The 16,252-nt window shown below is 50.4% G+C and overlaps 2 protein-coding genes across 5 annotated transcripts in view; one reads left to right on the forward strand and one right to left on the reverse strand.

Annotated features, from left to right (window-relative positions):
* FANCA (FA complementation group A) overlaps positions 1-7,364 on the reverse strand; it is a 37,989-nt gene extending 30,625 nt beyond the window's left edge. For both annotated transcript variants that reach the window (XM_069549703.1, XM_069549702.1), the window contains exons 1-6: positions 7,223-7,364; positions 6,477-6,586; positions 6,069-6,162; positions 4,592-4,734; positions 4,391-4,486; positions 2,874-2,947 (exon numbers count right to left, since the gene is read on the reverse strand). In XM_069549703.1, coding sequence (XP_069405804.1) covers positions 2,874-2,947; positions 4,391-4,486; positions 4,592-4,734; positions 6,069-6,162; positions 6,477-6,586; positions 7,223-7,301 — 596 coding nt within the window. In that variant the 5' untranslated portion in view covers positions 7,302-7,364. The remainder of the gene's footprint in view (positions 1-2,873; positions 2,948-4,390; positions 4,487-4,591; positions 4,735-6,068; positions 6,163-6,476; positions 6,587-7,222) is intronic.
* Positions 7,365-7,412: 48 nt separating this feature from the next.
* SPIRE2 (spire type actin nucleation factor 2) overlaps positions 7,413-16,252 on the forward strand; it is a 34,497-nt gene continuing 25,657 nt past the window's right edge. Inside the window, exon 1 of one of the 3 annotated variants that reach the window (XM_069549705.1) lies at positions 7,413-7,605. Coding sequence is in view for 1 of the 3 variants with exons in the window: in XM_069549704.1 (XP_069405805.1) it covers positions 15,001-15,271 (271 nt within the window). In the remaining 2 variants the exon portion in view is untranslated. Of the gene's footprint in view, positions 7,606-14,424; positions 15,272-16,252 lie in introns of those variants that run through there. The other 2 variants (XM_069549704.1, XR_011248544.1) reach the window with 2 other exon arrangements.

A 16,252-nucleotide genomic window follows, 5' to 3' on the forward strand; every position in this document is an offset into this window, starting at 1 on the left:
TTCTGAAAACAGGATGTGTGGCAACTTCCCTGGTAGTCCAGTAGCTAGGATTATGTGCTTCTACTTGCAGGGGCCATGGGTTCGACCCCTGGTTGGGGAATCCCACAGGCCGCATGGCAGGGAAGCAAGCAAGAACTCAAACAATCGATAGAGTAGGTGTGACTCCTTCAGGTTTTCCCCTCTTTCTGAACAATTCTTGGCAATTCAGGCTCCCTTGCATTTCCATATCAGCACTGGGACAAGCTTGTTAAAGTCTGTGAGCAAAGCAGCTGAGACCTGAAGGACACGTACTGGGTGCACAGGTCGTGTTGGTAAGCAGTGCCATCTTGATAAGAATGTCTGATCCAGGAGCCTGGAGCATCTATTTAGGTCTCAGCTTCTTTCAGCATGTTTATAGCTTTCAGTGCACTAGCCTTGTTCTTTAACTTTTTCTTTTCGATGCACTATTAAATGATTTCTTAGTTTCACCTTCAGGCTGTGTGTTGTTATCGTATAAAAACAAAAGTGTGCTTGTGTATAGGTCTGGTACCCTGCGACCACACAGAATTCATTTATTCACTCCAGAACTTTTGGTGTGGATTTCTGAGGATTTTCTATATGCAAGATGATGTCATCTGCAGACAGTTCCAGTTCTTCCATTCCAATCTGGACGCCTTTTTATCCCCTTTGCCTAGTTCCCTGGCCAGAAAGTCTGGTGATACTGAACAGAAATGTTAAGAATGTTCCTGATCATACAGTCTGCAGTCTCAGTATGATGTGAACTGTGGGTTTTTCTCAGATGACCTTTATCAGGTTGACACGTTCCCTCTATTTCCAGCTTGCTGAGTGTTTATCGTGAAATAGTATCCAATTTTGTCAACTGCTTTCTGCTTCTATTAAGATGATCACTCTTGTCCTCTATGCTATTAATATGTATGTTAATTAACACTCAGATGTTAAACCAACCTTGCATTTTGGGGATAAATCTCCATTATCATGTGTTTAGACCCTTTTTGGTTGCTGGATCCAGTCTGTAAATATTTTGCTGAGTTTCTGCATCTATATTCATTAGAGACGCTGGTTGGTAGTTTCTTGTCCTGCGGTCTCTCTGGCCAGCTTTCCTGTCAGGGTACTACTGGCCTCATGCAATAAGGTGGGGAATATTCCATCGTCTTTATTTTCTGGAAGAATTTATGAGGAACACTGCATTTCCTCTTTAAATGCTTGGCAGAGTTCTCAAGAGGAGCCAGGACCTGAGGGTGTCCTTGTGGGAAGCCTCTGTATCATTTAATAGTGACTTGGTTTCCTCTCCTGTTACAGGTCTATTCAGTGCAATCTTTTGTATCTTTCTGGAAATTCATCCATTTCATCTGTTTTCTAATTTATTGGCATAACACTGCTCATAGTATTATCTTACAGCGCTTTTAATTTTCTGTACGATCAGCAGTAACAACCCCCCTTTCATCTTGATTTTGGCTGGCTGTGTCTTCTTTTCTAGCTAAAGGCTTATCAATTTTTCTAACATTTTCAAAGACATCTTCATTGATTCTCTCTGTTTCTCATTTCACAGATTTCTGCTCTAATGGTTATTATTTCCTTCCTCCTTCTTGCTCTGGGTTTGGTTTGCTTTCCTCTCTCTAGTTTCTTAAGGCCAAACTTTAAGTCACTGACTTCAGATCATTCTTCTAATATAGGCTTTTGCAGCTATAAATTTCCCTCTAAGCCCTACTTCAGTAGCACCCAATATATGTTGGTATGTTATTCCCATTTTCTTTGTTACGCTATTTTCTAGTTTCCCTTGTGATTTTTTTTGCCAATCCATTGATTATTTAAGAGCGTGTGGCCTACTTCCCAAACACTGTGGATTTCCCAAACTGTCTTCTGTGGATTCTTTTCAGCTCCTCTGTGATTTGAGAAGACACTTGTATGGATTTCACCCTTTTAAACTTATTCCCACTCTCTCTAGGGCCTGAACCATGTGGCCCCCTCCTGCAGACGGTTCCACACTTGAGAGGCAGTGTGTTGCTACCACTGGGTGGGACATGCTGCAGGTGTCAGATACGTTGGCTGGTCATCACCAGTCTGACCACTGGATCGACCCATTACTGAAGGCTCCAATTAGTATGGTTCAAAGTCCATCTCTCCCTTCACTACTGTAATGTTTTGCTTCATATATTTGGAACTCTGACATTAGGTATGTGTGCTAGCAGATAATGGTTTTCATGTAGTCAAACTAACCAAACCTGCATAACTTCTGGATGCGACCCACACATCATGGAACCACTGGATTCAATATGGCATTTACCACTGTGCCTGACAGTCCCCCAGACTAGACACTCTGTGTTTCTTCTGACCAGAGGACAAACACCTAAACCTCCAGCCTTCTGTTGACCAGGAGGCTGCCTTGAGCAGGGCCGGCCAACCACTAAGGCTCCTGACGCTTCTCACATCTGGACAGATGGCAGGCAGTGTGCCCGTCCACCTGGCTCCGCCTGGACCCCCTCTCCTTCAGCCCCTCCACTTTTTGCCCCTCCTCCCCTTGTTTCTCCTAACTATATAGGGTTGTTCCTTTGTAAAACCCCCTTTCTGACTCTTGGTGGCATTTTGGGAGGTAACAGTTGCACACATTTTACCAGTCATATTTACCTGAAAAAAATATTTTATCACATTATCTATCTCATAAAAAAAAATTACCAAGTCTCTGCATGATGAAGATTTCAATTATAACAACGTTCTCTTTAATAAAGCAACTGCTTCTCTGGGTGATTTTTGGTTTCACATATACATGAGTCATATTAGACTAAATTACAAAAAGTAAATCATGTAATATTAACTTTATGTTACATAAAGATTTCATTTTAGCTTATTTCAATGCTAAATAATCACTGGTTTACCTTTCCAGCAGCTCTGGGATGCTTACAACATTTTGAACGTGAAGACGCCACACAGCTTCAAGCAGCAAAGAATTCTGAAGAAAGTGACAGAACTATGAGTCCTTCACCCACACCTTTTCTTCTAAGACATTCAACTTATATGCCTAAAGATGTGCTTTCCTGAAAACCAAGCCTCCAACACTCACGTGACCATCTGAACCCCCATCCCCACCATGATCCTGCGTTCAGGCCCAGGCTCCAGCTTAACTCACCTCCAGGCCTTTCTCCAGGGTGGCCAGCACAAGACCCCACAGTGTAGCTAGCTGGTCACGCCAATTTCTTCTTTCTAGGGCCCTTCAGTGGTTTCTCTCCACTTTCAGGACAAAGGCCCTCCGGTTGCAGCCCTGACACGCCCCACCCCTTGGACATGGTGCCCCAGTCTGACTCGGGCCCCCACACCCACTCCACCCTTCTCTTCACCCAGGAATTCTGACTCAGGCCCCACCCCCAATGAGCTTCTTCCTGGAAGCCTTTTCTAACCACCCAATCAGACACCCTGCCCACTCTTCTCTGCTGCCTGCAAACACCCGGACCATCACAACCCTCATGCATTCAGCTCATTATCAGCAGGTGCTGGGACCATAGTAAAGCCTGACAATCACCTGAACTCTAGATAAACGCTGGATAAAAGTGGGGAAAAAACCATGAGTGCATCACCACCCTTGGGTTTCTTCTTTGCTACATAACTGACCCGATTTAGTAACTAAGCAATAACTTTCAACTGTAAATCAACTGTGTGCATCCTGTCGCTCAGTTGTCTCTGACTCTTTCCAACCCCAGGGACTGTAGCCCGCCAGGCTCCTCTGTCCATGGGATTTCCCAGGCAAGAGTACTGGAGTGGGTTACCATTTCCTTCTTCAGGGGTTCTTCTCAACCCAAGGATGGAACCTGTGTCTCTTACGTTGGCAGTGGCTTCTTTACCACTGCACCACCTGGGAAGCCCTGTCAGTCAACTATACTCCAGTAAAAACGTCTGTTCAAAAACCTGTAGGCCTACTGAATTTATAACTTTTCAAAAAACAACAGATAAGGGAATTCCCTGGTGATCCAATGGTTAGGACTCGGCCCTGTCACAGTCTCGGCCTGGGTTCAATCCTTGCTCCAGGAATTAAGATCCCACAAGCTGTACAGTGTGGCCAATAAAAATAAGAATAACTTTAAATTACGTTTTTCTAGTTTACTACCCTGGGAAATTATTCATCATAGTACACCTAAGAAGGCATAACATGATGTTTCTGTGTACAGCCTATTCTAATAAATATGACTAATGATGGGAGAATACTGATAAATATGGTAATTGAGGGTCCTTCTTCCCCATTCACAGAGACACTTGCTGAAAGCTTTCCACTCCAGTCTCTGTGATTAACAAGACGCTTGCTGGAAATTCCTAACAGAACCTGGGGATTCTATTGGCTCCACCAAAATGAACAAGATACTGCTTGAAAATCCTGGAATCAGAGTTACCATCTCAACTTTACCTGTGCTTTCCATAATTCTTGACAGAAGTAGAGACGGGAAAACATGCTCTGCGCTAATAAGTTCTGAGCGATCTCCAACAAGGACGACAATTTCTTCTGAAAATAAATTAAATCCTTTCTAAGAAAGCATATTAAACGTCCAGTTTTCCCAGACAGATGAACAGCAACAAGCACAGTCCCCTCACTCGCGCTGTATCTTACCCTCTGCTCTGGTGTCAGCAGCACCTTGGGAGGGGGCCTCGTGTCTGCCTCACAGATCCGCATGAAGCCAGATGCCACCACCTGGCTGGACAGGACAGCCACCGGAATGCCCAGCCGTGTGGCTTGATCCCCCAAAGCAGAGCCTTAAAGACAGAACAAAATATGGAGATACCCAACAAAATCTACTGAAGGAGACTGGTTAAATGCCTTCTCTTAAGCTCTAGCACTACAGAAAACTGCCTTTTGAAGGGGAGAAGAGACCTGGGGGACACAACATATAAAAGTAAGGCAATTTCAGTCTGGTTGAAGATCTCACGATGGTCTGGGGCCCCTGAAGCCTAGGGCTGCATACCCATACACACACATTTGGACATTATGGGTGACACAAACAGGGCGCTTGGCAGATGGATTCTCTTTCAATTTAATTTTTGGCTGTGCTGGGTCTGTAATAAATTACAGAAATTGAAAAAAGAAGAAGTGGAGCCTGAAGATGTGACTGATTTACTGCAACCTCGCGATAAAATTTGAAGGATGAGGAGCTGCTTCTTATGTCTGAGCCAAGAAGGTGGTTTCTTAAGATTGAATATAGTCCTTGAGAATATGTCAAGCAGCTGCTCAGATGACAACAAAAGATTTAGATTATTACAGAAACTTAGCTGATAAAGCAGCAGCAGGATTTGAAAAGACTGACTCCAACTTTGAGTCAATCTTTGAGTGGGTAAAATGTTATTACCCAGCACTGCAGGCCACGGAGAGAGAATCTGTGAAAGGAAGACACAGAGGACTTCACTGTTATCTTGTCTTAAGAAATGGCCACAACCATTCCAGCCTTCAGCAACTTCTACCCTGATCAGTCAGCAGCCTCAACAGTGAGGGAGACCCTCTTACCAGTAACAGAGATTATGGCTCTCTAAGGGCTTAGACGATGGTTAACATTTTTAGCAATAAAGTCTTTTTTAAATTTTAGCAATAGAGCATTTTCTAATTCAGGTATGCACACTGTTCTTTTAGACATAATGCTGTTGCACACTTAGTAGATTACTGTGCCATGTAAATGTAACATTTTTATGCACAAGGAAATGAAAAAAATCTGTGGGACTTGCTTGCCTGCAACACTGGCTTCCCAGCAATAGCCCGGGACAGCCTTCATCTCCAGCTGCCTTCTGCTCTTCCCTACCCAGCATGGCCTGTTCCTGCCACTTCCAGAAACGAGGACCATATTTCTGTCCCATCTTCCCAGGGGTCACTTAGGTTCCTACTGTTCTGAGCCCGATGCACAGTCGCTGTTTTTAAACAAGAGCCTCAAAACAAGCCCCAAGTAAGCCACAGAAACTTGTTGTTGGTGACCACAAGTATAAGTAAAAAACCATTATTTGGGGGAATTTAAACATATCTGCCTGTTAGAAGCACATCAACGTCACTTTACGAACAGCTCTGCCATAACGCAATATATTAAGAAAACAAACCTATAACTCACCTATCAATGAACTGGAAAGCTTAGTGTGGGCCTCAGGACCATCACAATCAATCAACTGGCGGAGACACAGCTGGTCACAGGGAGGATCTTCCACCTAGAAACCAAACACCAAGAACTCCACTTCAAAATTCAAGCCATGTCCTGAAGACAACCAAAGTGTACACAGTGCTTGCCTACTGTTCGATTCCCAAATAATCTGAGGTGAAAAAAATTTTAAGGTGAAACTTACTAAAACCTTTGAGAATTACCAGACTCCTCCCTGGACTATTCTACCTCCAAATAGATAAATGCTCCTCCCAGATACTCACGAGTCTTGCCAGGTGTCTCTTCATAAAGGTGATGCCTTTGAGAGGCTCAAAAACCTGCAACCCAAATGTGCTTACAAAGGCAAAGCCAACTGCCTCTCACCTCCAGAATGAGGTCATTCAGGTTTAGATGGCGTCTCAGGAGGCGAAAGGCTGACTCTCTCACCTTCTGCTCCCCTTCGGGACTCAGTTTCTGCCTCTCAACCCTTCCCTCTAGGGAAGAAAATCAGTTTCACAAAAATTACAGCACTCCTTAAAAACTCAGGCAAGGAAACACTGTGACACGCTGTACCCCTGAAGGTGATGCACCCTGGAACGTTATGTCCATGGGACTCCTGCCAAAAACCGCACAAGCTTAATCTAATCCTAGGACATATCAGACACACCCAACAGAGGGGCACTCCTTCAAAAGCCCAGGTCAGGAAGACCCAGGAACTGTCACCCACGCAGGGACCAAGGAGAAGGGAGTAACTGACACGTGGGAGCCTGGACAGAAAAAGGACTTTACGGGGAAAACTGATGAAATCTGAGCAAAGTTTAGTTTAGCTGGTTAGGATTGTACCAAAGCTACTTTCTTGGGATTGATCCTTTCAAAGGTGACTCGGGCTGAGCGGAGCTGAACAATTACTGTCATCCAGGCTACTGGGGGGTGGGGGAGGTCAATCTTACGTCTCTACCTTCTGGAATCGCCCCTCGTGACCGCACGTAGGACAGAGTGGACAGAGGGCTGCCAGAATGGCAGCGGGTGAGCGTGGAGAGATCAGGACTCCGGGATCAGGATGAAGGGGGACGAGGATGGGCAGAAGAAGATTCGGGGGAGAAGGAGTCTTGGGGCCCGCGCCCACCTACCCAGCAGCTCAGCCCACGATCTCCTGCGGACCCCAGGCCCCTGATCCGAGGCGGGGACCCGGGCCCCGCGGGCTGACATGTCGCTAACAGAGCGCGGGGCCAGGGTTCTAGGGGTCCTACCCGCGCTCCCCTCTCATTGGCTGCGGACAGACGCGAGCGTCCATTGGCTGCCAGCTGCCAGGCCACACCCACCCCGGGGGCGGAGGCTCGGCGGCCATCTCGTCCGGCGCTGAGGCGGCCATCTTGCAGGTGGCGGGAGACCGGGGTCAGCCGTGTCTGTGGAATTTATTTAGGTCCGACTGAAGGCGGAGATTAGCGGCGCTGAGTCAGACGGAACCACCGGGAGAAGACTGTGCCATCCCTTTTGCTTTATTCCTGTCGAGGTGAGCAGATGTGTGTGTGAGGAAACAACCGACAACCCCAAATTCCGGAGACGCCAGAACGACGCCGCCTGTAGGGAACCGAGGAGAACGAGTCTGCGCTCGGGAGCCCGGCGGCGGTACTGAGGCTGCCCCTCCCTCCTCCTCCCCAGACTTAAGCGAAGTGTCGCCGCGAGGCCGCGCACGCCGGGGTCGCACAACAGGGGTCTCCCACTGAAATCCATTTCCAGCCCCCTCGCCCCGCTCAGGAGGATGTGGGGAGGAGGACTGGAATCCGGGCTTGTAACCACGGTGACCAGCTCATGTCCCGGAAAGTCCTCTTGTTAGAAAGATGCTCCCAATATTCAGCCCACTTAGGAATTTACAGGGATTCAGTGGGTATGTGCCTGGTCTGGGCGCAGACACTGACGTGCACCCCAGTCTCTGTGTCCAGGTTTTCAGGCAACGTGGTTTCCTCGGCCGTGAAGTCGGGGTGAGGGATGCCCTCAGACAGCGCTCACTGCCACCCGCTGAACCTTTTCCAGGTGGCCGGAATGTGCGTGCAGGCCGTGACCACCACTCCTGCTGCCCCCCGCCATGGGGGCTGTTGAACTTGAGTAAACAAGGGTCCGAGGGAGGTGGGCCTTGTGGGTTGCAAAATGTGGCCAGGAGTCCAACCCCTCAGTCTTTGTCCCTTCCATTTGGGCTGGTGATGACATGCGAGTGACATGATGCAAACAGGAGTTTGAAATGAGCTCATGCTGAGAGTCAGGGAACCTTCCCAGCGACCCTCAAAAGAACAGCCTGAGCCAGCCCACCAAGGACCAAACATGGAGGAGAGGCAGCCGCTCAGCCAGCAGGCCCTGGCCAGCTGCCTGCCTACTGCCAGAACCTGCAAATTAGGCCATCCAGCTGCCAGTGACCTGTAAATGAGGGGTCAAGACTGGCTGACACCAGAACTGCCACAGGCACATGATCAGGCGCTAAGCCCACAGCTGAGGAGGGGAGCACCCACGTGGCCTTGTAAGTATTGAGAAGACCTTGCCTCCAGGCCCAGTGAGCAGAACCCTGGCAGGTGCATGTCCCCAGTTATGCAGCTGGTTGAAAAGAGACTGGGGAGGCAGAGGCGGCTGAGATGGACTCAGACCATCATTCGGCAGTGGAACAGGGGCTTGACCAGAGTGGTGGCCTTGAGGTGAAGAGAAGTGATGAGATCGATTCCTGCCTCAAAGGTTGATCCCCCAGCTGAGGAAGAAGTACAGAGTTTTCTAACCCGAGCCCATGGAAATGCGGAGATACACATATTATACACACAAGCACAACACACATGCACATCATGTTTGCATACATCATACCATATACTTGTACATCATATATGTACACGTGCATCATACGCACAAACATCGTATGCATGCATTGATACACGATATGCACGTGTATGTATAACCTACATATTCACGTACACCATACACACACGTCATATTCACATACATCATACCATATACTCATCATTTGTATACATGTACACACAAACATGCATACATACATTGGGATGCCATATGCATACATGTATACATCACACATATATCATATACACACATCACATACTTACCCACATACATCAGCCGAGAGGTGGCAACACTGGGAGGACGGTTGAGAGACAGTAACAGGACAGGCCCAGAGTTCAAGTGTGAGTGTGTCGGATTCAAGATAACAGACCCTGGATGGGGCTGCCAGGGAAGTAGGCTGTAGGAGCCTCAAAACACACATGCGCACACACACACCAGGGCTACCCGTCCCTGCCCATCTTGGCAGTCCTCACCCGCCTGCTTCAAAGAACAGTGGAGAGCAGATACCCAGTCATTGGAAGCATGTCAAACATGCCATTGTCGTGACCCATGTGTCCCCCTGTGCTGGATGGACCTTCTCTGGGGAAGGGGCTGTAACTAAGTATTTCCAAAACATCGTAGGAGCCTGTGCCTTGCCAGCATCTGCTGATAGTCTACATTATTTAGGGGCTGCTGCTGTTAAATCCAGAGAAGGCAATGGCACCCCACTCCAGTACTCTTGCCTGGGAGATCCCATGGACGGAGGAGCCTTGTAGGCTACAGTCCATGGGGTCGCTAAGAGTCGGACACGACTGAGTAACTTCACTTTCACTTTTCACTTTCATGCATTGGAGAAGGCAATGGCAACCCACTCCAGTGTTCTTGCCTAGAGAATCCCAGGGATGGGGGAGCCTGGTGGGCTTCGGTCTATGGGGTCGCACAGAGTCAGACATGACTGACGCGACTTAGCAGCAGCAGCTGTTAAATCACTTCAGTCGTGTCCGACTCTGCGACCCCACAAAAGGCAGCCCACCAGGCTATTTTCCTTTAAATTTAGTCATTTTTTTCCTCTTTCCTTCCTGTTTGGCTACCTTGGGTCCTGCTGTGCACAGGCTTTCTGTAGTTGCAGTGCTTGGGCTTCTTATTGCAGTGGCTTCTTTTGTTGCAGAGCCCAGGCTCTCCAAGTAATTGTGGCTCGCAGGCTCTGGAGCCTGCAGACTTCAGTAGTTGTGCAAAGGCTTAGTTCCCCCAAGGCATGTGGGATCTTAGTTCCAGACCAGGGATTGAACCCAGACACCCTGCATTGGGAGTGTGGGGTCTCAGCCATTGAACTACCAGGGAAGTCCCTGACTGCACTTTATTTATTTTTAAAATTTATTTATTTGTTTAATTTTTGGTTGTTCTGGGTCTTTGTTGCTGCCAGTGAACTTTCTCTCACTGTCGGATTAACAGTGTAATTAATAAATTATTTATTGTTGGGTTATTTTTGTTTTGTGACAAGTGGGTGCTACTCATCTTTGCAGAGCTTGGGCTTCTCGTGGTGGTGGCTTCTCTAGCTGTGGCACGCAGGCCCTAGACCTGCAGACTCAGTAGTTGAGGTGCACAGGCTTTAGTTGCTCCTCGCCATGTGGAATCTTACCAGAAATCTAACCTGTGTCCCTTGCATTGGCAGGCAGATTCTTATCCACTGTACCACCAAGAAAGTCACCTGACTCCATTTAAAATAAGGTTTCTGTTAATTTTCACACTCTAAAGAAACCCCCAATGTCACCAGTGGGAAGCAAACAGTGTTCTTGAGTATTTTCTCAGCTGCTGACCAGGAATCCAGAGAAAGCACCTCTGTAAGCACTCCCTCCTTGTCCCCTCGGCAGAACAGCCCTGTCTGCCTCCCCTCCATCGTAGTCTTGTGGGATTTCTTCTCACCATCTTGGTTTAGCTCTGGGTCCCCACTTCCTGCTAATACCAGCCTAGAAATCCGTAGTCATACCCAGCCCCAGTGCCCTTCCCCCAGAGCTGTGTTGGCTCCTTTTAGAAATCAAGCACAGCCTAGCTGAATCCAGCACCCCTGGGAATTCATGGCCTTTATCATTATCCCAAAATAAACCTAAAGCACAAACCACAGCCTCTTGAGTTTCAGCTTTCCTCCCAGACCCCTGGGCCCTGCCTCTCTGCACGGATGGTGACAGAGAAGGCATTCAGGGGCTGGTTGCTCACAGCGTCCAGTGTGCACAGATCCCCTGGGAGAAGCCGACCTGTTTTTCAGGCTGAAGTGGAATTCAGTGCAAGCTGAGAGTCTCTGCTTCCTTTGCAACAGGTGAAATGGCTCTGCCTCTGTCTAGGGGAATTAACTGGCCTTTCATCTCATGTCTGACATTTAACCTAGTTGCTTATATGCCTGACTCACTCTGACCTTTGTCTCTGAACTCTCAGCATGCTCTCAGTGTGGCACCCTGGAGCCCTACACTGTCCTCCTGGAATCAGGTACGTGTATTCCACATGCCACCTGTATTTCCGGCTCTAACTTTTTGGCATCCAGGGGTCAAACCAGGATCTTTTAGTTTCTATTCTGCTAAGATCCTTAGATGTAGTATTCCTGGAGATTTTAGCCTCTGGCCAGTGGCAGTCATGAGCCACCCACCCCTCTGATGCTCTGCCCTGGCACAGACACTATCTGTAATCCCCTTAGCACGTCGGACACAGATAGTGGGAAAAGCAGACGTAACCAGTGGGGTTGTGTAGCCATCTGTCCATGTCTCACCTGCAGTGACCTTTGTTTCCCTGTGGCTGTTTGCCCCTGAGGACCTGGGGGATTCTTAGGGGGACCTGGTCAGATTTTTCAAACTGATCCCAGTCTTAAGACATGAACACTTAGTACTCAGCAAATATCTGTGAATGAACAGCCTACACTATGAGTATCTGGGGAGTGTGCTAGTCCAAGTACTGGTGGGTTAGTCACTGCACTGAAGGTTTCCGTTCTGACTCCAAGCACAGCCCATGGTGCCTGACAGCCTTCCTCGTGTACTGGACATGAAGGGTGAAAGACACGGCTTCAGGGGTGGGCTACGGCTGATCCCATCATTGTAGAAATGACCTGGATCCAATGCTTTCCCGGTTGGTTTCATGGCTGACCCATCAGTTTCTGTTTCTTGTTGAGACTGAACAGCTGGAGATACACTAGATTTTCATTTCTAAAATCCAGGGGGCAACTTGGAAGAACTGTTTCTTCGACTTAGTTCTGTGTAGTGTTATTGGTGGACAAAGAGCTCCATGTTTTGACTTGAAAGCCACTTTCTACTGGGATGAACCCCGTTCACATCTCAACCAGGCATCGTCTGCCCTCCCTCGGTGGCAGAGTTACCCACACGAGTTTTTATTAAAGTATGGGTGGGACTTGGCTTTCCACTCCAGGAAGGAAGTGAACACCTTGACTCTGACTTGTAACCACTGTGTGTGCCCACCAACCAGATCAGAAACCACTGCATCTGGTTGATCAGTTTCGGTCTGGCAGAGTCACTCCATTGCCCTTTACTGACTAAGAAGCCACACTTACACTCCCAGGCTACACCCGTGACACCCCTCTCGCTGCCACCACCTGCAGGCTGCTGTTGCTTGCCTGTGTCCATTTCTGGAGCTCATTTGGGACTTTTTCGGGAGATGTGTGAAAAGTGACCTGGCAGGAAAAAAACAAAATGGTTTCTAGGGGCATCTTGAGAGCTGCCTGATGCTTCTGTTTTCATAATTTGCTACAGCTAGAGAGACAAACCTTCAGATATTGAGATAGATAAGTAGAACCTAACAACTTTTTTTTTTTTTTAGTAAAACCCCAGTGTTGTACATCTTGCTGGCTAAAGTGCACAGGGGTCCCTGAAAAGATAATGACAGATCAGAAGTGGTCTTGTACCTTACACAGGTGATTGCAGGGCCCCTGGATCCGGTAGATGTGAGACATCACTATGCCAAGTACAAATCGGCATAACAGGTCTTCAGGTAGTTATTTTCAGAAGATTTTATAAGCCCAATTCTTATATGTCCTTGTGTCTAGAAAAGCAGTAAAAGCACTGTGACATCTGCTTGTGACTAGTACCAAGCCTCTGGCAAAATGTGTGCCTGGCTGTACATCCCCCTTTACTAAAATCATGTACATACTGACCTTCCCCTGCCTCTTAGGGGCAGTTCTGTGCAGCTGTCTGATGCTGCCTCGTTCCAGATAAACTTACAGTTCTCTTGGTGGTCCCCCGCCCCCCCCCGCCCCCCCCCCCCCCCATGAACAACTAGGTCCTTACCAAGGCCTATCTCCATCAAACAAGACCCTCAGGGAACTTGAGGCCCTTTGAAGAAGTACCAAGAAAGGTACTTTTGCTACAACCCAAGCATCTTCCAGTTGAGAGTACTTGCCACTTTCTGCCCTGGGGCCAGGGTGCCCCTTTTGAGAGGCTCATGCTAGCAGGAGGCAGGGGGTGGCTCTGCCCAAGGTAGGAGCAGTGACCCTAACTTCCAGTGAGTTGGTGGTGGTCTGAATGGAAGACTTTACCTGCACGGAGTCTGAAAGCACCCCTTGTGTGGGTTCATGGGGAACAGCCACGTGGGGGAGGAGAGGACAGCTCCGTGTCCTGTGAGTCTGGGCCTTAACCTCACCACCATCTGGGAACTCCCCACTGTTGTAAGACACACCTGGAGGTTCTCCCTGACCTCTACTGACAACCATGGGTGGGGGTTCCGGTGGGTGAAGTTTAGGCAGAAGATCAGGTCTTAGCTGTCATGCAGGATCTTTCCTTGCAGCACAGGGACTCATGCTGTGCAGGCTTTATTGCTCTGCATGTGGAATCAGTTCCCTGACCAGGGATCAAACCCTGCGTCCCCTGCATTGCAAAATGGACTCTTCACCACCAGACCACCAGGGTCCCTAGACAGGAAGATTAACTTGAGTCCAAGTGCTTGCAGTTCTTGGAGCCCCCATGCTCCACCTTCTTCACAGTGGTGGCACTGCCTGGTTTCTGCCTGCATACGTGCCAAGAACCAGGAAAGCTGAGAAAGTGCCCAGCTATTGGACGCCAAAACTTGTACGATTGATTCATCTGTACAAACTCCTTTTTTTGGAAGATGAAAATGCCAGATGGGGTTATCTGAGAGTAGGGCCCTACGGGGCCGCCTACAAGTCTTCAATGAGGTGACATTGCAACTCTGCTGTGATTTCTATCTAAAGCTGTTGAGAATTCCCAGGAACTTTCCAGTCCCAAGTTCCACTACAGACCTGAGAGAATCGCCAGCATGGAGAAATTCAGGAATCTAGGCCATGCGCTATCCAGGGTGGGGACCGTCGCCTTTCTTGCCTCACCTACCAGTGCATTCTGGCCTTGTCACTCTGACCCAGTGCAACCAGGGCGGAAGAGCCCGCGGGGGCGCCTTTGAGCCGGTGCTCTAGGCCAAGGGTGAAGCGCCGCCAGAGCTGTCAACACTGACGCGTGTTTCCGCTGGAAAAGGGACACTTAAGTGCTTCCTTCCTCGGGTCTTCCTGGCTCTCTTCACGGAGTGGTGACTCCCGAGGTGACTTGGCCAGCTGGCTCTGCAGCACCGCCTGCCCCTCCGGGAGTCACAGTCCTCCGGCTCCCCCGCAGTCACCGGGGTGGGGCTTGGGCGGGATGTTGGCCTGACACGCGTGTTGAGAGCCTAGTGTGCGTTCGCGGGCCGGGCGAGGAGGACCGCGTCTCCGTAGGTGCCCCCCACCCCGGGCGCCCCTCTGCGGGTCGACCCTGCGCACCCCTGCACCCTCCCCCGGACTCTTCCGGGACCTCTTCCCGGCTCTGCGTTCCCCCAGCACCCTGATCCCGGCCTGTCCATCCCCGCCTCAAGCCCAGCTCCGCGCCCTCTCCCGCCTGCCCATCCCCTCCGCGGAACTCCCCTCCCTTCCCCTCTCCTGCCCTCCTCCCCTGCGCGCCTTCACCTGCGGCCGCTCGCGCTGGGCGGGGCCGGGCGATGACAAAGCAGCGGCCGGCGGCGCGGGATCCGCCCCCCGCGCTTCGCGGGCGCGCCGGCCCCGGCGCGGCTGTTATGGAAACCGGCCGGGCGCGCAGGCGGCGATGATGGGGCGGCCATGGCCCGGGCCGGCAGCTCCAGCGGCGACGCGGCGGCGGGCGAGCGGGCCGGGGGCGCGGGGCGCTCCGAGCCGTGGGAGCTGTCCCTGGAGGAGGTGCTGAAGGCGTACGAGCAGCCCATCAACGAGGAGCAGGCGTGGGCCGTGTGCTTCCAGTGCTGCCGCGGGCTGCGGGGCGCGCCGGGCGGCCGGCGGCGCATCCGGGACACGGCGGACATCCTCCTGCGCAGAGACGGCTCGGTCAGCGCGCGGCGGGAGTCCGGCGCCGCTGGTGAGGCCGGGGACGGGGTCGCTGCGGGGCGGGGGGCGGCGCCCGCGGCGGGGAGAGACTGCGACCCTCCCTCCCTCCCTCTGCCCAACCTGGCCTCGGAACCGGCGCCCCCTTTGCCGCGCCTTCTCTCTGCGGGACCCGCCGACCTCTCCCACTTCCGCGCCCCCTCTGCCGCACTGGGGGCCCTCCTCTGGCTTCTCTCTCTACTGGACTGGAAGGCCCTCCTCCCCCTCTCCCTTTTCTGGGTTGGGAGCCCCCCCAACTCTCCGTTGGAGCTCGGACCTCTGTCCCTCGGCTCCCCCCAACACACACACGCACACCTGGAACCCATCTTACCATCAGGGCCAGTGCTGGCTGGAGAGGAGAGGAGCTTTGGCTCCTTGGCCGAGGACGTTCCTCAGGGAGACCAGACTCTGCCTTTCCTGCCCGCTCTCCCCACCCGGTCTGCTTCCTTCTGCTCTGGGAGTCGGTCCCACCCAGTGACTGGTGGTGTGGATCGTTGTTGGACTGGTATTTAGGCAAGAAAGGAAACGTTTTGCTTGGGCTCTTTTTTGTGGGTCTGCCGATTTAATAGAGAAAGGAAAATGTAAGATTTGGGGAACAGCTTGCTTAGTATTCGACTCTTAACCATGAGCAATATTCAACAATGAAGCCCTTGAAAGATACTTGAAATCTTTGGAGAATGATGAGTTTAAGTGATTTTTAGCCTCTTTAAGAAAAAAGTTTTCTTCCCTGGAGAACCAGGGTGCTGGTGCCGAGCATACTACCCCTAAAACGGATATACCTGGGGAAGTGCACCGACCAGCTGTGTGTGCTGGAGAGGTGGGTTTGCAGAAATCCATGCGATGGGCCAGGCCGAAGCTAGCCAGTAGGACAGTTCCTTTGATAACCAGGCAATCTGCTGAATGCTTGCCACTCCTCGACCCTCAGTATTCTTCCACAAGCTCCCATCTCATCTGTGTGCCCTGTTCCCACCTCCCT

The sequence above is a fragment of the Ovis canadensis genome, chromosome 14 (assembly GCF_042477335.2).
Source record: "Ovis canadensis isolate MfBH-ARS-UI-01 breed Bighorn chromosome 14, ARS-UI_OviCan_v2, whole genome shotgun sequence".
Lineage (NCBI taxonomy): Eukaryota > Metazoa > Chordata > Mammalia > Artiodactyla > Bovidae > Ovis > Ovis canadensis.